This window comes from Musca domestica, unplaced genomic scaffold (assembly GCF_030504385.1).
Source record: "Musca domestica strain aabys unplaced genomic scaffold, Musca_domestica.polishedcontigs.V.1.1 15, whole genome shotgun sequence".
Taxonomy (NCBI): Eukaryota; Metazoa; Arthropoda; class Insecta; order Diptera; family Muscidae; genus Musca; species Musca domestica.
In genome coordinates this window covers 1,251,240-1,272,681 of record NW_026712207.1, presented here as the reverse complement: position 1 = coordinate 1,272,681, position 21,442 = coordinate 1,251,240, and the positions used below count along the sequence as shown (strand labels likewise).

Here is a 21,442-nt window from a genome sequence, read left to right as displayed (position 1 = left end):
TAAAAAATTGGTAGAATTTCCTTAAAAAAAATCCTAAAAATTCCCAATTTTTTTTTTAGTTTTTGAGACTTTTTTGAAAAATCCCCCACTGTGCCCTCTCGTCGCTCCATGTTGGCCATACCCTTGCAAAGTTATTAGCATAATTGCTACATGATGTTTGGCTGGTTTAGCAGAGGGCATTGTGCGGCGATTGCCAAAATATGCTTTTAGTACAATTTTGATATTTTTTTTTGCCCTCTCATATTTACAAACTTAACGAAGCGTTAATTTGTTGTACTTTACAACAACAACCACCAAAATTGCCCTACATAAATAGTCGAGAAAAAAATATTCAAAACTATTTTTTCTGTACAGGCCCCACCACCATTTATGGCAAACAATTTTAGACAACTTAACATAGAGTTGCTAAAAAAATACTTTTTTGATTGGCAAATAGTGAAAAAACAACAAAAATAACCTCCCATAGAAACAGGTGTAATTTGGCAGAAGGTCTTCTTTGAAAGTATTTGATCAATTTTATTTGCCCAACAAATAGTCGGCGAAGGTGAGGGTGGTCTTTATCGTTTAAAATTGCTAATAGTTATGGACAAATAGTTTATAATTCCATGGCGTGCCATTAAAGTGCGGACGGAACTCTTCAGGTGTCCATAAACTAGCAGTTTTATGGGCCATGGCACTTGAAATAAAAAATGCAATGTCATGAAAATAATTTATCCTTCTTTAAAGTACAGGTCAGACAGCTTAATGAAAGTTCTGCCATTGTTTATTGTCCTCATTCACTTGCTATCAACACATCAAAAGGGAGGGGACCTCAAAGTACTTGTGTGAATTGTAATGGGGATAATTTGAAGGATGTATTCTCTTACATATAACATTAAGTGGTACACCTAATATGTCAGAGAAGAGATGCCATTTACTTGGAAAAAATATGACAACACTATTGTTCGTGGTCTGTGTCCAAAATAACAAAAATAGGGTTTAAAGGTTGAGTTTTAAAATAAAATTAAGATCCCGATTTTTATACCCTCCACCATTCTATGGAGGGTATATTAGATTTGCCATTCCGTTTGTAACTCCTCGAAATATTCATGATAGACCCTACAAAGTATATATACTTTCTGGATCAGCGTAAAATTCTAAGACGATCTAGCAATGACCGTGTGTCGGCCTGTCGATCCCTCTGTCTGTTGTAATCGAGCTATCTTTCGAACGAATTGAGATAGAAGCCTAAAATTTTGCATACATGTGTATTTTCCCAGTAGGCAGGTTAAGTTCGTAAATGGGCCATGTCGGTCCACATTTTCGTATGGCCCCCATATAACAGTACCTCTCGATATTCGGTATTCTCGTGATTTTAGGGACATTATTTACCGGAATTATTTCTAATTTCGTATTTAAAATTCGTAACAGGTGCTACAACCTATAGGAAAAAATTTCCTATGCAGGTCCACGTCTATGTATAGCCTCCATATAACGGTACCTCTCGATATTCGGTATTTTGATGATTTTAGCGACATTATTCGCCGGAATTGTTTCAAATTTGGCATTTGAAGTTCGTAATGGATACTACAGCCTAAGACAGAAAATTATCTGTGCAGGTCAATGTCTTCGTATAACCCCCATATAACGGTACCCCCCGCTATTCGGTATTTTGATGATTTTAGCGACATATTTAACGGAATCGTTTCAAATTTGGTATTTGAAATTCGTAATGGATACTACATCCTAAGTCAAAAAATGAGCCATTTAGGTCCACGTCTTCATATAGCCCCATATAACGGTACCTCCCGATATTCGGTATTTTGATGATTTTAGCGACATTATTTAACGGAATCGTTCCAAATTTGGCATTTGAAGTTTGTAATAGATACTGCAACATAAAACAGAAAATGGGCCATGTAGGTCCACGTCTTCGTGTAGCCCCCATATAACGGTACCCCCCGATATTCGGTATTTTGATGATTTTAGCGATATAATTTAACGGAATCTTTCCAAATTTGGTATTTGAAGTTCGTAATGGATACTACATCCTAAGTCAAGAAATGAGACATGTAGGTCCACGTCTTCATATAGTCCCCATATACCGTACCCCCCATATTCGGTATTTTGATGATTTTAGCTACATTATAAACAGATTTTTCTTCAAGTTTCGCATTTAAATATTGTAATAACTTATGACAAAAGTTGCCTGTGCAGGTCCACGTCGTCGTATAAGCATTTGGTATTTTTAAGATTTTTACAGAATTTTTAACAGATTTTATTTTTTTTTTTTTTTTTTTTTTTTTTTTTTTGGAAATTTCCAAATTTGTATCAAATAGTGGAGAGTATTTAAAGTTCGGCCCGGCCGAACTTACAGCTTTTTTACTGTTTTTTTTTTTTTTTTTTTTTTTTTTTGAATGATACCGTGCTTGCAACCTGTTATGAATAGGGAGGTTGTTTCTGTGCCCAATGTAAATAACCTCCATCGATTATGTTTTCTGATTCAATTATCGCCACTTAAGATAACATTAAAATATGCATTTCGTTTCAATGTAAACAACAACAACAACAATAACAAATTTCTCTTTTGTTGTAACGTTTTTTTTAATGACCGAACTTTTTCCCTACCACTGTTACTTTTCCTAGCTCACGTCTCCCGTCACCGGTGCTCATGCGCACTCTCACAACTGAGATCAAGTCACATTCTTGTGATCTTGTGACACGATTTTTTCTTGTTTTTGGCCAATGTCGACGACATGATTATTGTTGTTGTTGTTGCATTACATGTTTCGTTGAATCTTCTTCCTATGTTTTTTTGTTAACAATTTCGTTGTTGTTGTTCTTGTTTGTTTACTTTTACTTTATATGGCTTTATGACTGGAATGACCAGAAGACAGAGACACAGCCACAGACAGACGACGATCTGTTAACTGATTGACTGACGACTGCACCGCTCTTTGAGCCCCTGCTATTAAAAACAAGAACAAAAATGCAGCTAAGAAACCAAGTGGAACAGGTCCGGATTTCTTTTAGCTTTGTGTGTTGCACATGCGCGGTTTCACGATGCTTTCATAAAACTTGTACTAACGAAAGGGAAATAGAGTAGGATTATGTAGTGGACGTTGGAAATTTTCAATGGAAAATACAATGTACATTCCCTAGGGCCCTTTTTCTATTATTCATTAAATCCGAATATTTAACAGAAAAAATGTGTTCCACACCTTAAGCTCTCTTTACAAAAAGAAGTCATCCTAAAGCTCTTCAATGGACCGATTAATTGAAAGAAAGTTATCAGATCGCTAAAAACACCACTTTTTTACCCACATCCATATGGCTAGAGAGGGTGCGTCATCGAAATAACGATTTTAGACCCTAGGTCTCTTTGAACAAAATCCCTTTTTAGGACATTTGGAGGCGATCTAGCGATGTCCGTCCGTCTGTTAATCTGTCTGTCTGGTGCGCACGATAACACTCATAGTGAGTATCCGATTTGGGCCAAACTTGGTTCATCGTAATATTATCATCAAACTTAGATCGAGTTCGGAGATGGGCAATATCCATCCAATCCTTTTGGTACCTCCCCCACAAAATGTCAACATTTTCAAACGAAATTATTTACTGCACAGAAAGAGAAAGGATAATCCGATTTTGGTCAAACTTTGCAAATCCCAATATTTTTATCAATGATATGTCAGATACGAAAATTGACAATATCGGTCCACTCCATCAAGTACCTCCCCCTCCAAGGGTCTACATTTTGAAAAATCTCAACGCTTATAAAATGTGAACTAAGAGCTTTATTGCATTGAAATTTCGCACATCTCAATATTTCCAACAATTTTAGGTCTGGTATAAAGACGAGATAGGTCGGACCACTCCCTATGGTACCTCCCCCACAACGGGTCAAATTTTTTAATACTTATATCTCTCATAAAACACGAAATAAGCATTCGATTCTCTAAAAACTTCACATATTCAAATATTCTTATTAACACAATATCTGGTGTAAAGGTGCGATACATCGGCGCACTCTTTCCGGTACCTCCCCCACAAAGGGTCAAAATTTGAAAAAAAAATCTAACCGTTATAAAATGTGACATAAGGGCCCGATTGTCTTCAAACTTCGCACATCTCAATATTTCTAACATTTCTAGGTCTAGGTATAAAGATGAGATAGATTGGACCACTCCTTCTGGTACCTCCCCCACAACGAGTCAAATTTTTTAATACTTATACCTCTCATAAAACACGAAATAAGCATTCGATTCTCTTCAAATTTCGCATATCCAAATATTTTTATAAACACAATATCTGGTGTAAAAGTGCGAGGCATCGGCTAACTCCATCAAGTACCTCCCCCACAAAGGGTCAAAATTTGAAAAAAATCTACCCGTTATAAAATGTGAAAAAAGATCCCGATTGTCTTCAAATTTCACACATCTCAACATTTTTACCAACACAAGATCTGGTATAAGTAACGGATATAACGGAACACCCCTTCTGGTACCTCCCACACAAGAGGTCAAAATTTTGAATAACAATAAAGCTCATAAAACACGAAATAAGCATCCAATTACTTTCAAACTCTGCACATCCTAATATTTCTACCAACACAAGATCTGGTGTGAAGATGGGATATATCGGTCCCCTCCTTCTGGTATATCCCCCACAAAGGGTCATAATTTTGAATAACCAAACGATCATAAATTCAAAAAAAAAATACACGATTTTGTTCAAATTTCACACATTCTCATATTTTTACTAACACAAGTTCTGGTGTAAAAATGGTATATATCGGGGCAGTCCTTCTGATACCTCCCCCACAATGGGTCAAAATTTCGAATAATTAAAAGTCTCTAAAATGTGAAATAAGAGTTAGATTGTCTTTAAATTTCGCACAACTCAATATTTTTACAAACACAAGATCTGCTATAATTAACGAACATATCGGTCCACTCCTTCTGGTACCTCTCCCTCAAAGGTTCAAAATTCGGAATTATCACGAAGTACATAAAGAGGCGAAATGACCATCTGATTCCTTCCAAACTCGCTGCATCCAAATATTTCCATCAACACATTATTTGGTGTGAAGATGGACTATGTCAGCCTACACCTTCTTGTACCTCCCCCACGAGGGGTCAAAATGTTGAATAATTGTTTCTCTCTCATAAAATGAAAAAAAAAAAACACATCCAATTCTCTTCAAAATTTCACACATTCCAATATTTTCACTAACGCAAGATCTGGTGTGAATATGAAATATATCGGACTAACCCTTCTGGTACCTACCCCACAACGCGTCAAAATATTGAATATCCATGAAGCTCATAAAACGCGAAATTAACATCCGATTCCTTTCGGACTTGGCACATCTCAATAATTCTTTCAACAAAAGATCTGTTATAAAGTTGGTAAAGATCGGACCATTCCTTCTGGTACCTCCCCTACAAAGATTCACAATTTTGAATAACTAAAACGATCATAACATTCGAAATAAGCATGCGATTTTCTTCATTTCTCACACATGCCATAATTTCTACTAACAAAATATCTGCCATGAAGATGGTTATATCGGCCCAACCCTTAAGGTACTTTCCCAAAAAGGCTCAAAATTTTGAATATCCATGAAGCTCATAAAACGTGAAATTACCATTTGATTCCATTCAGACTTGGTACATCTCAATATTTCCATCAACCCAAGATCTGTTATAAAGATGGTAGAGTTCGGACAATTCCTTCGGGTACCTCACCCACATAAGGTTCAAGATTGTGAAAAACAAAACTCTCAAAGAAAGCGAAATAAGCATCCAATTCTCTAAAAATGTCAAACATAAAAATATTGTTGCTAACAAAAGATCTCTTGTGGAGATGCGAATCGTTTCTGATACCTCAAAAGGGTCACACTTTTCAAAACTTTTATCTGCCATAACTGTCATATGTTTATAACCAAAAAAGGAACTTACCTGGTAACTCTGGTTATCCTTCAACGATTTGTTGATGCGTCAAAATCAGCTGCAATCTGCAATAATGTGTAGTAGTTAGGCGTTAGTTATTATCCACAACTTTGTTTGAAAATAACAAAATATATATATTTTAATTTGATAAACATTTTATTTTTCAATATGATTTGTAATAAATTTTTGCATGTTCTCATTACAACTTCATTGTCATTTTTTTCACAATTTTCCTCTTTTGTCGTTTAGTCACAAATAAGTAATTATTTGTTTGTCAATTCGTAGATAGATAGCCACCTATAATTATAGTATTACTCCACTTATTATTAAATCCACATGTGGCATTTGATTTTTACAAAATTATTTGTTATAGTTTTGTATTTTTTTACAATTTTTTTTATTACATTTATTTGATTTATTCGGTTCTACTTGGTTTCATTTCGTTTTATGAGGCAACTCTCATTGTCTGTGTATTTAATAATGATCATTTACTCAATGAACGGACCAGTTACACAGGTGTTAATGGCAGAGAGAGAGAGAGAGAGAGAGGGTGGGAGAAGCAGTAATTTTGCATGAATATAAAAATCCAATTGGGCAAGGAGAAATGAGATTGCATGTATTGCACTCGCCAATGTCTGTTGTATTTTGTGAGCATCTCAAAAGAACAAGAGCACAACCGAGACTTAATATCTCCTTTACTTGGTTCCCCTTTTAAACACTCACTCACATCTTTGTTCTTTTAATGTAACAGCAATAGACAACATTGAAAGAACAAAGGTGTGTGTGCGCCTGTGTGTTTTGAGGGCGGCCAAGTGAAGCAGAGATTAAGTCTCTGTTGTGCTGTTGTTGTTCTGAGATGCTCACATAATAAAACGGACATTGGCGAGTGCAACTCGTGTACATTGATGGCCGAAGGCTTGCCCCCAGCCATTGAGAGACACACACGGCAATAACAACAAGTGTAGCATGTAATGGCAATTGCAAATTTCATTTTCGGTTTCTTTCATGTGTCCAAAAAACAAAATATGGGAGACAGAATTAAAGAGAGTAATGTCCCCTTGTTAAACAACGGGGAGAGCAATTTTTGGTTTGTTGTTGCTACAATTTACATGGATAGGCAGGCATCAATGATTTTTTTCAAGTTTAAACAAAATTGGCAAGGGATTTCTAATGAAATAACATGAAATCACACAATTAAATGTTAATTATTAAAATATCTTCGTTAATTACTCGCATTTTCTTTGGAGAAATACACTTTTTTCATTTAAAAATTAATCCAAAAAAAAACATTTTCCCTCAGGATCACTCTCTTTCCCTCTCCTTTGTAACAAAATGCCATTGAAATCCAATATAACAACAACAAAAACTGCAACACATTTTCCTCTTCTTTTGTGTGTCTGTTTACCTTTTCCAATTATGGCTCAATAAACTTTAGCCTGGACGTTCGTTGATTACTCCAACTACTCCAAACTCCACAATCAAGCCCAAAAGGCAAAGCAATAACAACAACCAATGTAACAACAATAACAAACACACGTAACCCGCGTCGATCAATTGTTAACCGTTTTACGTTCCACTTGCTGTCGTTTACAGGAAAGTAAAAAAAATTAAAACGAAACGTAGCGCGCCCGTAGTCGACAAACAAAACCACCGTTCAATTCGATTTTTTCAATTGGACTGATCTTAATTTTTTTCTCCGACTCTTGTCGTTGTCGTAGCGTCGTCGTAACTTATTTCTTCGTTTTTTTTTTTTTGTTTTTTTTTTTTCTCACTTCAGGTTTTCGAAACGCAACTTAGTATGAAACTTGCGCGACGTTCACAGACACCAAAGCTACGTTAATTTGTTTTATTTTGAATTGTTGTTATTTGATTTTATTTAAGAAAAACACTCACAACTTGTTTTGTTTCTTTTTATTTATTTATTCCACACAATAACGTTAACCGCTCAAAACAACCAACATCGACCAGCAGCGAAATCGTATTGACAATAAGCTCGTGTTATCTGTAGTTTTGGAGTCATCTTTGAAACAACTGCTGCTGCTGCTGTCGCTGTTATAGTGGCTGGCAGCAAAACCCCACTTGGTTTGCGGTGGCAGCGCAGCCAACGTCAACCACAACTATTCACATGAGGAATGAAATGGAATTGTGAACCAAATGAAACAGAGTATTGTGCGTGCCATGAAAGTCGGTTTGTTATGAATTGCATAGCCAAGCGATGCTCCAGTGTTGGCACGGCAATGGGGATGGGTAAATTTGGTACGAAAATTAAAGTTGGAGAATTATTCAATATTTCTCAGATATTCAAGAGAGGCGAATATTCACTTAGCACTAGTTTCAAATATTAAAAGGCTTCTAATAAGGGTGTTGAGGGTTTTTTAAACTCAAAGCCATATGGCCAGAGAGGATATATATCATTTGATACGGCCAAAGCGTGCCTCATCGATAGAGTCCGATAGTCATCAGATTTCACACATCCCAATAATTTTATTAACCCAAGGTCTGGTGTTAAAATGGACAATATCGGTCCACTCTTTCTGGTACCTCCACCACAAATGGTCGAAATTTTCAAAAATACATATCTTTTGCACGGAAAGAGAAAGGATCATCCGGTTTTGCTCGAAGTTTGCAAATTATAATATTTGCATCAGTTCTAGGTCAAGTGCTAAAATGGACAGTACCGGTCCACTCCATCAAGTACCTCCCCCACAAAGGGTCAAAATTTTGAATAATTACAGCTCTTATAAAATGTGATGTAAGGATCCGAACGTCTTCAAATTTCACACCTCCTAATATTTTCATAAATCCAAGATCTGGTGTTTAGATGGAATACATCGGTCCACTCCTTCTGGTACCTCCCCCACAAAGTGTCGAAATTTTGAATACCCATGAAACTCATAAAACGCCAAATTACCATCCGATTCCATTCAGACTTAGCACATCTCAATATTTCTATCAGCACAAGATCTGTTATAGAGATGGCAGAGATCGGACCAATTCTTTTGGTACCTCCCCCACAAAGGGTCAAAGTTTTGAATAACCAAAACGATCATGGAATACGAAATAAGCATCCGATTCTCTTTAAATTACACACATCATAATATTTTTATTAACCCAAGGTCAGGTGTGAAGATGGGATCCATTGGCCCAACCCTTTTAGCACCTTCTCCACAAAGGGTCAAAATTTTGAACATTCATGTAGCTCATAAAACGAAATCCAATTCCATTCCAGACATGGTGCATCTCAATATTTCCATCAACACATGATATGCTATAAATATGGTAGGGATCGGACCATTTATTCTGGTACCTTCCCCACAAAGAGTCGAAGTCTTGAATATCCAAAACAATTATAAAATCCGACATAAGCATTAGATTTGCCTTATATTTTACACATCACAATATTTTTGTTAACCGAAGATCTGGTGTGAAGATGGAATATTACGATCTACTACTTCTGGTACCTCCCCCACAACGGCGTCAACATTTTGAATATCTATGAAGCTCATAAAATGCGAAATTGATATCCGATTTCATTCAGACTTGGCACATCTCAATTTTTCTATCAACCCATGATCTGCTATAAAGATGGAAGAAATCGGACCATTTCTTCCGGTACCTCCCCCACAAAGGGTCAAGGTTTTGAATAACCAAAACAATTATAAAGTCCGAAATAAGCAACTGGATCTCTTCATATTTAACACATCCCATTATTTCTACTAACACAAGATCTGCTGTGAAAATCGGTCCACTTTTTCTGGTACCTCCCCTACAACGGGGTCAAAATTTTAAATATCTATGAAGCTCATTAGATGCGAAATTAACATCCGATTCCATTCAGACTTGGCATACCTCAATATTTTCATCAGCACTAGATCTGTTATAAAGATGGTAGAAATCGGACCATTTCTTCTGGCACCTCCCCCACATAGGGTTCAATATTTTGAAAAAAAAAAAACGCTCAAAGAAATCGAATTAAGCGTCCAACTCTCTTCAAATTTCACACATACAAATATTTTGCTAACGCAGGATCTGTTGTGAAGATAAATATATCTGCGAACCCCTTCTGGTACCTCACCCACAAAGGGTCACAATTTTCAATACTCTTATCTACCATAACTTGCGCAACAAGTCAGCGATTCTTTACAACTAAATATTTCTCTCAACCAAAAACCTGAGATTTATATGGTGATTTCGCATAAAATCGGATATAATTGTTCGATTTTCTTGCAATTTTGCCCATACCAATATTTTTATCTGTATAAGATGAAGCATGAAAATGGAATAATTCGGTCGACTATATCTGGTAACTAACACACTTTCACATTTTTCTAAAAATGATCACATAGTTCATATGAAGTGAAGAAAGCAGGCGATATAGTCCGAACATGGCACCTCGAAATATTTATATCATATTTATTTACGTACGATACGAAATGGACAAAATTACCAAATTTCTTCGGAACCTACTCCAAAGAAGGTCAACAATTTGAATAATCATAAGAGAAGTCAAAATATATTTAAATAAACCAATGGTGGCTGAGGTTATACATCTGTCGGGCAAAACTAACTGATACTTTATTACTTTTTTTTTTCGAATTTTCTCTCAAAATTCCACACCTCCATCGTTCACGGTACATATGTGTACCAAAACTCCCAAAACTAATATGAATTCTTTGTACGACCCATCACACAACCCAAACATGTTCCATCCCTCCACACATCGCCACATCAACAAACCGAATGAAGCAACAGTTGGTTGTTTACATTTCAAAATTGTTTGTTGTGATTCGCTGCGCTTTCCACACATACCAAACGATGGTTGTGGGCTTTAACTAGTTTTTGTTTCATTGTCATTACGTTCCTATGACGGAAATGCATATGTGAAGCTTTTATCAACAGAGCAACAAATAATAGAGAATGGAAAAGAAGGGCTGTTGTTAACAGAGATGAGTTAACATTAACAGTCGTGTATGGAAACAGTGCAAACTCGGTGATGACAGCTTTTAGCATGTATGTTAACGTATGAATGAGTGAGGATGAAAGAGATGAGGAGTAATTTAAAAAAAATCGGTATTTAACACAGAAAATTAAAATTTTCTTTGAAAAAAATGTACAAAATAAAAAATAATTGGAAAAAGGGATAAAAAAAGTACGGCAAAATAAATATTTTTTTTAAAATATTCAAAACAAAGTTAAAAACAGGTATTTTCAAAAATATTTTTAAAAATTACATAAAAACTTTTTGTAAAACAACCCAATTGGAACAGACAATCCTAACTTACGCTGAAAATAAATTATAATATAGGGTTAATACAAAATTCTGAAAAAAAAAATAAAAATATTTTTTACAAAAATCCACATTTATTGATTCCTTAAAAAATTAATCTTTACAAAATCCACGTTTATTGGCCATTAAAAAAATATCTAAAAAAATGCACGTTTATTGATATTTAAAATAATACTTTCTTTACAAAAATCTACGTTTATTAATCGTTAAAAAAATCATTTTTTTAAATCCAAGTTTATTAATCGTTAAAAAAATCATTTTTTTAAATCCAAGTTTATTGGTCTTTGAAATAATACTTTCTTTAAAAAATCCACGTTTATTAATCGTTGAAAAAATCATTTTTTTAAATCCACGTTTATTGGTCCTTGAAAAATAATTTTGGAAAAAAAATTATTGATCCTTATAAAAATAATTTTGAAAAAAAAAAAAAAAACAATTTTATTGATTCTTGAAAAATATGCTTTAAAAATCCATTTTTATTGGTCCTTGAAAATATATTCTTCAAACAAATCCACGTTTATTTGTCTTTTGATCCTTAAAAATATCCTTCATTTATTGGTCCTTAAAAATTTATTTGAAAAAAATACACGTTTGTTGGATCCTTGAAAAATATACTTTAAAATGAAAAAATTCACGTTTATTGGATCCTTGAAAAATATTCTCTGAAAAATCCACGTTTATTTGGTCCTTGAAAAAAATATTCTTTAAAAAATCCACGTTTATTTGGTCCTTGAAAAAAATATTCTTTAAAAAATCCACGTTTATTTGGTCCTTGAAAAAAATATTCTTTAAAAAATCCACGTTTATTTGGTCCTTGAAAAAAATATTCTTTAAAAAATCCACGTTTAATTGGTCCTTGAAAAAATATTCTTTAAAAATAAACGTTTATTTGGTCCTTGAAAAAAATATTCTTTAAAAAATCCACGTTTATTTGGTCCTTGAAAAAATATTCTTTAAAAAATCCACGTTTATTTGATCCTTGAAAAAATATTCTTGAAAAAAATCCACGTTTATTTGATCCTTGAAAAAATATTCTTTAAAAAATCCACGTTTATTTGATCCTTAAATAAATATTCTTTAAAAAAATCCACGTTTATTGGTCTTTGAAAAAAAATCTTTAAAAAATCCACGTTTTTTGGTCCTTGAAAAATATATTCTTTAAAAAATCCACGTTTATTTGGTCCTTGAAAAAAGTATTCTTTAAAAAATCCACTTTTTTTTGGTCCTTGAAAAAAATATTCTTTAAAAACTCCACGTTTATTTGGTCCTTGAAAAAAATATTATTTAAAAAATCCACGTTTATTGGTCCTTGAAAAATTAATCTTTAAAAAATCCACGTTTATTGGTCCTTGAAAAAATTAATCTTTAAAAAATCCACGTTTATTGGTCCTTGAAAAATTAATCTTTAAAAATCCACGTTTATTTGGTCCTTGAAAATATATTTTTTTTAAAAAATCCAATTTTATTTGTCCTTGAAAAATATTTTTTACAAAATCCAATTTTATTTGCCCTTAAAAAAATATTTTTTAAAAATCCAATTTTATTCGTCCTTAAAAACAATATTTTTTTTAAATCCACGTTTATTGGTCCATGAAAAAAAATATTCTTTAAAAAATCCACGTTTATTTGGTCCTTGGAAAAAATATTCTTTAAAAAAATCCACGTTTATTTGGTCCTTGGAAAAAATATTCTTTAAAAAATCCACGTTTATTTGGTCCTTGGAAAAAATATTCTTTAAAAAATCCACGTTATTTGGTCCTTGGAAAAAATATTCTTTAAAAAATCCACGTTTATTTGGTCCTTGGAAAAAATATTCTTTTCAAAATCCACGTTTATTTGGTCCTTGGAAAATATATTCTTTTAAAAAAAATCCACGTTTTTTTGGTCTTTGGAAAAAATATTCTTTTAAAAAATCCACGTTTATTTGGTCCTTGGAAAAAATATTATTTTAAAAAAAATCCACGTTTTTTTGGTCTTTGGAAAAAATATTCTTTAAAAAATCCACGTTTATTTGGTCCTTGGAAAAAATATTCTTTAAAAAATCCACGTATATTTGGTCCTTGGAAAAATATTCTTTAAAAATCCACGTATATTTGGTCCTTGGAAAAAATATTCTTTAAAAAATCCACGTTTATTTGGTCCTTGAAAAAAAAATATTCTTTAAAAAATCCACGTTTATTTGGTCCTTGAAAAAAAATATTCTTTAAAAAATCCACGTTTATTTGGATCCTTGAAAAAATATTCTTTAAAAATCCACGTTTATTTGGATCCTTGAAAAATATTCTTTAAAAAATCCACGTTTATTTGGTCCTTGGAAAAAATATTCTTTAAAAAATCCACGTTTATTTGGTCCTTGAAAAAAATATTCTTTAAAAAATCCACGTTTATTTGGTCCTTGAAAAAAATATTCTTTAAAAATCCACGTTTATTTGGATCCTTGAAAAAAATATTTTTAAAAAATCCACGTTTATTTGGTCCTTGGAAAAAATATTCTTTAAAAAATCCACGTTTATTTGGTCCTTGAAAAAAATAATCTTTAAAAAATCCACGTTTATTTGGTCCTTGAAAAATATAATCTTTAAAAAATCCACGTTTATTTGGTCCTTGAAAAAAAAATTAAAAAAAAACCACGTTTATTTGGTCCTTGAAAAAATTAATCTTTAAAAAATCCACGTTTATTTGTTCCTTGAAAAAAGTAATCTTTAAAAAATCCACGTTTATTTGGTTTTTGAAAAAAGTATTGTTTAAAGAATCCACGTTTATTTGGTTTTTGAAAAAAATATTGTTTAAAAAATCCACGTTTATTTGGTCCTTGAAAAAAAATATTCTTTAAAAAATCCACGTTAATTTGGTCCTTGAAAAAATTATTCTTTAAAAAATCCACGTTTATTTGGTCCTTGAAAAAAATATTCTTTAAAAAATCCACGTTTATTTGGTCCTTGAAAAAATATTCTATAAAAAATCCACGTTTATTTGGTCCTTGAAAAAAATATTCTTTAAAAATCCACGTTTATTTGGTCCTGAAAAAAATATTCTTCAAAAAATCCATGTTTATTGGTCCTTGAAAAAATATTCTTTAAAAAATCTACGTTTATTTGGTCCTTGAAAAAAATATTCTTTAAAAAATCCACGTTTATTTGGTCCTTGAAAAAATTATTCTTTAAAAAATCCACGTTTATTGGTACTTGAAAAAAATATGCTTTCAAAAATCGACGTTTATTTGATCCTTGAAAAAATATTCTTTAAAAATCCACGTTAATTTGATCCTTGAAAAAAATATTATTTAAAAATCCACGTTTATTTGGTCCTTGAAAAAATATTCTTTAAAAAATCCACGTTTGTTTGGACCTTGAAAAAAGTAATCTTTAAAAAATCCACGTTTATTTGGTCCTTGAAAAAAAATATTCTTTAAAAAATCCACGTTTATTTGGTCCTTGAAAAAAACTATTCCTTAAAAAATCCACGTTTGTTTGTCCTTTGGTCCTTGAAAAAAATATTCTTTAAAAAATCCACGTTTATTTGTCCTTTGGTGCTTGAAAAAAATATTCTTTAAAAAATCCACGTTTATTTGTCCTTTGGTCCTTGAAAAAAAATATTCTTTAAAAAATCCACGTTTATTTGTCCTTTGGTCCTTGAAAAAAATTTTCTTTAAAAAATCCACGTTTATTTGTCCTTTGGTCCTTGAAAAAAATATTCTTTAAAAATCCACATTTATTTGGTCCTTGAAAAAATATTTTTTAAAAAAAATTCACGTTTATTGTTTCTTGAAAAAATATTCTTTAAAAATCCACGTTTATTTGGTCCTTGAAAAAATATTGTTTATTTGTCCTTTGGCATGAGTATTGTCTCATATATGTAAGCTTTTTATTTGAGAGCTTTCAGATACAAAGCTTTGGTTTTGCATCAAAGCTTTCCTGTTATTTTGAGGTAGTTGGCAACTCTGTAAAACTTTCAAATTCAATTTTGACAGTTACAGTTCAAATATTTATTTTCCATCCAAGCTTCTACCCCAAAAATGTTTACCACCCAGCTGCAATACCAACAGGAGGACTGCTTTGCCAATGTGGTGCAGGATTTTCTCATCTGCACCACGATACACAAGGCCCGCCATTTGGGTGTTTTCCAGGGTGAAATCTATGTCCGGCTGACATTGGACAAATGGTCAAGGCATACCAAGTTTTTGCTAATTCAGAAAATCCCTACTTCAATGAGGTGAGTGGTGGCCAAGGGTCCTGAGGGACTCTCCTCGATATCCTTTTTCATTATCAATGATTTTTTCCCTAAGTATTTTGTGTTCGAATTGAAATGCACCTTGGCGGAACTGTTGCGCTTGACCATACGCTATGAGGTCAAACGGCATACGACATGTCGCCGAAATCCCACACTGGGTGAGCTGCTGGTGGACATGCAAAGCGTGTGGCACCAACGAAATCGTTGTTACTTCAAGAAATGGGGACGATTGGAGGCAGTCGTGGAGGAACAGGAATCCTCAAAGGGGAGAGGAGATCTGCCATCTAATGACCCCAAAGGCTATTTGCAAATTGATTTGGCCATTGTCTCGCAGGCCACAAATCCTCAGACCATTCTGAGGCCAGGTGAGGAGGATGAGGATACGATGAGCGTGACCACAAATGTTTGGCAAATTAATCAGGATTATGATAATATTGAGAGGTGGGGAAGGGGGGCAACCATTCGAAATTCCCAGGGGAAATATTGAAATTGAATCTGTTTTTTTTTTTTCAGGAATCTACTGGATAACATGGCAGCGGATGTGCAGTGCAATATTCTTTATAGTGTCAGATTTTATAGGGGAGTTATGGCCAAGAAGTCGGATTATTTGATACAAGTGAGGAAGAGTTTTGGAAATAATTTTTCCTGAATTAAATACCCTTCCCCTTTCCCCTCTTCCCAAAGTTCAGATTCCATCCCTTTAGAGGTAAATCGGCAATCGTCAAAAATTCCCAATTCCCGGTGTGGAATCAGGAAATCCATTTCTCTTGGATATATCCCTCGCTGGCCCAAACTCTCTTCCTACAGCTAATGGCCCACGAACAGCTGCAATGGAAATGCGTGGCCGAACAGGAAATACATTTTCAGGATATAGCATTTAAAGGTAGGGTGGTTGCATTATCCCTAAGAGAATTTTTATTTAAATAAAATGTCCTCCACTACCAGATAAACCTGCCCTGGGTCCCACCTTTATACACTTCTATGACAGCCTGAATTCCTCGAAATATATTGGCCGTGTTTTGATGGAAATTCGTTCGGAATGTTTGCAAACACCCCCACCACCTGGCGGAATTTAAATATCAAGTCCATACAACCCTTGGATGAGTCACGCCATTGGCAGGAGGAAACATTTGTGCTGGAATTTCTAGCTCTGCAAGGGGAGTTTGTTCATGGCAATTGCAGTAATTTGAAAATTTGATGGAAGATGGGAGGTGAGTAATATTTTCCTGAGGAACAAAAAAAAAATATCTTCAGATCCCAGAAAAAGTCAAACCTTTTTTCAAAAAATTATCAAAATCCTGGAATATTCTGGGATGAAATTTATAATCTGAGTGGAATAACCAGAGGGATAAAATGGTTAGTTAAATGCACCGAGGTCGACCTGCACTCAGAGTAAAAAAAGCTGTAAGTTCGGCTCGGCCGAATACCCTTTCATAGCAAATTTGGAAATTTCAAAGAAAAAAGCAAAAAAAAATGAAATTCGCTAAAATTCTGGTGCGATTTCAAAATTATCGAATATAGCCCTTATATTGGGTCTTTACGAAGACGTGGTACCTGTAGAAACTTCAAATACGAAATTTCAAAAATTTCGGTGAATATTGTACCTAAATCGTCAAAATACCGAATATAGGGAGGTACAGCTATATGAGGCCTATACCTGGACCTGCACAGACGATTTTCTGGCATAGACTGTAGTACCCATTACGAATTCTAAATACGAAAGTTGAAACAACTCCGGTGAATAATCTCCCTAACATCGTCAAAATATAGAATAACAGGAGTACCGTAATATATGGGCTATATGATATCTTGCAGGGGGTAAAGTGCTAAGAAAGAAACTCTAGTATAGATTTTTAGACAATTCCTTTGAAAAATGTACCTTAAAAGCATCAAAATACCGAATATCGAGGAGAAACCTGTTCAAAAGAATTAGTAAATATTTTCTGGTTTTTTTGGGCAACATTGGTGCACACATTTTCTTATATATAATGGAAATAGAGATTTCTGTTTTTTTTGTGACTTATAGTGAAATTTGTGTAGATAATTTCTTCTTTTAAGATTTTTTGCGTAAAATGAAATTAATGGTACTTTCATGTTTAAATTCGAAAAAAGAACGAGAAAATTTGATATAAAAAATAAGAATATTTTTCGCTTTTTTTTTTTTGTGTCAACATTGATGCACTTATTTTCTTGATATATAATGAAAATAGTGATTTCTTTTCTTTGGTGACTTACAGTGAAATTTGGTGCAGATTATTTCTCTTTTAAGACTTTTTGTCCAAAATGACATTTTATGTTACTTTCACACCTGAAGTTGAAAAAAGGCCGAGAAAAAAATGTATCAAAAATTAGAAAATATTTTCGCGTTTTTTTTTTTTTTTTTTGGCCAACATTGGTGCACATTTTTTTCTTGAATATAATGGAAATAGCGATTCTTTTCTTTGGTGACTTATGGTGAAATTTGGTGCAGATTATTTCCTCTTTTAAGACTTTTTGCCTAAAACGTAAATAAATGGTATTTTCATAGCTGAACTCGAAAAAAGACCGAGAAAAGAAAATTATCAAAAGTTTGAAAATATTTTCGCGGTTTTTGGTCCAAATTGGTGCATTTCTGTCTTGATAATAATGGAAATAGAGATTTCTTTTCTTTGGCGACTTATAATGAAATTTGGTGTAGATAATTTCTTCTTTTAAGATTTTTTACCTAAAACGAAATTTAATGGTACTTTCATGTTTTAATTCGAAAAAGAACGAGAAAATTTTGATAAAAAAAAATAAAAATATTTTCGTTTTTTTTGTGTCAACATTGATGCACTTATTTTCTTGATATATAATGGAAATAGAGATTTCTTTCTTGGGACTTATAGTGAAATTCGGTGCAGATTATTCTCTTTTTAAGATTTTTTACCTAAAATGAAATTTAATGCTATTTAATACCTAAACTTGAAAAAAGACCGAGAAAAATTTTATCAAAAAATTAGGAAATATTTTCGCGTTTTTTTTGGGCAACATTGGTGCAATTATTCTTGATATATAATGAAGATAGAGATTTCTTTTCTTTGGTGACTTATAGTGAAATTTGGTGCAGATATTTCCTCTTTTAAGAATTTTTGCCAAAAACGACATTTTATGTTACTTTCAGGTGCCAACTCGAAAAAAGTCAGAGAAAAAAATTATCAAAAATTAGAAAATATTTTCGGTTTTTTTTTGCCAACATTGGTGCACATATTTTATTGATATATAATGGAAATATAGATTTCTTTTCTTGGTAACTTATAGTGAAATTTGGTGTAGATTATTTCCTCTTTTAAGACTTTTTGTCTAAAAGACATTTTATGTTACTTCATGCTTGAATTCGAAAAAGAACGAGAAAATTTGATAAAAAACATTACGAAATATTATCGCGTTTTTGGGCAACATTGGTGCACTTTTTTCTTATATATAATGGAAATAGCGATCTTTTCTTGGGTGACTTACAGTGAAATTTGGTGTAGATTATTTCCTCTTTTAAGATTTTGTGTCTAAAACGAAAATTAATGGTACTTTAATACTATATTTGAAAATAGACCCAGACAAATTTATTAAAATTTAGAAATATTTTCGCGTTTTTGGGCCAACATGGGTGCACGTTTTTTCTTGATATAAAATAGAAAACAGAGATTTATTTTCTTTGGTGACTTATAGTGAAATTTGGTACAGATTATTTCCTCTTTAAGACTTTTGCCTTAAAACGAAATTTATGTTACTTTCAGGTGTCAACTCAAAAGAAGTCCGTGATAAAAAATGATAAAAAAAGTCATGAAGAAATATTTTCGAAATTTTTTCGAAATATTGATGCGAAAATATTTTGCATATAATTGAAATAGAGATTTCTGTTCTTTGGCGACTTATAGCAAAATTTGAAGAAGAATATTTCGTCTCTAATGTCATCCTTCTAAAATGATGATTTATTGGAGATTTTTGCACAAACTCACACAAAGTAAGACTTGAACCCTAAAATTGTTTTAATATATATGATTCCTGGCGTCTGGTAAGATTTAGACCCTTGATGTCTTCTGGGATAATAGTAGATTTTATGACGAACAATTTGTGGAATATTTCAATTTCTATAATCACGTTTGAGGGAGTTTTTGACCATATTTAAGAAAAGGACCAAAAAAAGACGCTTTAGTGACTCGCTCGAGAGTTAAAAATTTCGACCAAAATATGTTTCGAGTTTTTTCTGCATTATTGCCGAAGACTGTATTTCAAGGAATCTTAATGCGAAAGTTTCCAAAAGTGTGGAAGTAGAGTGAAATCCTCCACCCCTCTCCTATTTTAGTTATTTTTCGATGTTAACTCCAGCCATCAAATCATTCTTAACGACCTTTTTGTCTGTTTTTTTCAGAAACTGCTTCAAACTCCGTAGAATGTTTCCTCAAAACCATACTCCTGCAAAAAAGGTGAAAATTGCCAAACCTTTGAAATATTTTCGCCAAGAATCACCCTACAAGGCCATTACAATGCATCTGCAATACCAGACTATCGCCATAAATATGAAGGTGAGAAAATTATCAAGGAAATGATTCAACATATCAAAGAGGGAATGGAAAATTTTCGACAATTCAACTTTATACGGGCAGCAACAGCAGGCCCAGTTGAAAATATTAAGAGAATAGTTACAAGGCTAATGGATTTTATTAAGGGGGCCATGGAGTCGCGAAAGCTGGAATATCGTGGAAACAAAGAACCCCACACAGTGGGATGTGAAACGTTTGCTGTATTTGCGGGAGTATTTGTAAGTATTCTAAAAAAATCGGGGAAAAGTAAGATTTACTCTAAGTATAGGTATAAGGAACTGTTGATGGCGGGAAGGCATTAAAATAATGTTATAAAAATATACAGAAATAAGAGAGATCACTTTGATACCACTGTGGGACAAATTTAATCCTTCCAATAATTTCGGGAACAATCCTGCAGATTATGAAAGTAGAGCTTAGGAATAGAAGGCATGTGTATCAGCGTTTTGAAAGTTTACCTCGAAAAGTAACCAAAATAGAGGAGGCAAGTTCTCCCCTCAACAACACTTTTGGAAATTTCGAATTAATATTCCTTGGAATTCATTGATTCTTGGTATATAGGACTTTGGCAATATTGCAGATACAAATACGAGGAATATTTTAGTGAAAAATTTTAACCCTCAAGAGAGTCAACAAAGGGGTCTTTTTGGTCCATATTTAAAAATATGGTGAAAAACTACATCGTAGCAAATCAAAATATTCCACAAAATTATTTGTCATGAAATTTATATAGGTCCTAGAAGACGTCAAAAGTCTAATGTTACCTAGCGCCAGGAATTTAAAATATTTAATTAGCATTTTAAGGTTTAGCCTTACTTTGTGTGAATTTATGCAAAATTCTCCAACAAACCAACATTTTAGAGAAATGAAGTTAAAGACAAAAATATTCTCCATAAAATTTCACTGTAAGTCACCAAAGAGTAGAATCTGTTTCCACTCTATACAAAATAATATTAGTATCAATATTCCCACAAAAAAACGCGAAAATTTCCTAATGTTTTTTCGTTGAATTTTCAATTGAGGCATGAAAGTAACATAAAACTTTATTTTAGACAAAAAATCTTAAAGGAGGAAAAATCTACACCAAATTTTAATATAAGTCTCAAAAGAAAATAAATCGCTATTTCAAGGCGTATCAAAAATATGTGCAAAAAATATAGGCCAAAAAACGCAGAAATATTCCCTGATTATTTGATCATTTTTTCTCAACGTTTTTTCAAGTCGAGACTGAAAGTAACATAAAATTTCATTTTAGACATAAAATCTTAATAGAAGAAATAATCTACATCAAATTTCACTATGAGTCCCAAAAAAAGAAATCGCTTTTTCCAATCAGAAAAATGTGTGCAACAATATTGCCCAAAAAACGCGAAAATATTCCCTAATGTTTGATCATTTATTTCTCGCTTTTTTCAAATTCAGGTATGAAAGTA

The 21,442-nt window shown here is 32.9% G+C and overlaps 2 protein-coding genes across 2 annotated transcripts in view; one reads left to right on the top strand and one right to left on the bottom strand.

Annotated features, from left to right (window-relative positions):
* Window positions 1-7,701, bottom strand: part of LOC101899067 (tetraspanin-18) — a 116,846-nt gene extending 109,145 nt beyond the window's left edge. Inside the window, exons 1-2 of the mRNA XM_059119455.1 lie at window positions 7,339-7,701; window positions 5,943-5,998 (exon numbers count right to left, since the gene is read on the bottom strand). The gene's annotated coding sequence lies outside the window, so the exon portion shown is untranslated. The remainder of the gene's footprint in view (window positions 1-5,942; window positions 5,999-7,338) is intronic.
* A 7,677-nt stretch (window positions 7,702-15,378) lies between these two features.
* LOC131801286 (otoferlin-like) lies at window positions 15,379-16,526 on the top strand. The gene is made up of 5 exons (XM_059119822.1): window positions 15,379-15,432; window positions 15,506-15,891; window positions 15,964-16,066; window positions 16,135-16,333; window positions 16,396-16,526. The coding sequence occupies exons 1-5, from the start codon at window positions 15,379-15,381 to the stop codon at window positions 16,524-16,526; spliced, it is 873 nt and encodes a 290-aa protein (XP_058975805.1).
* Window positions 16,527-21,442: the final 4,916 nt, after the last annotated feature.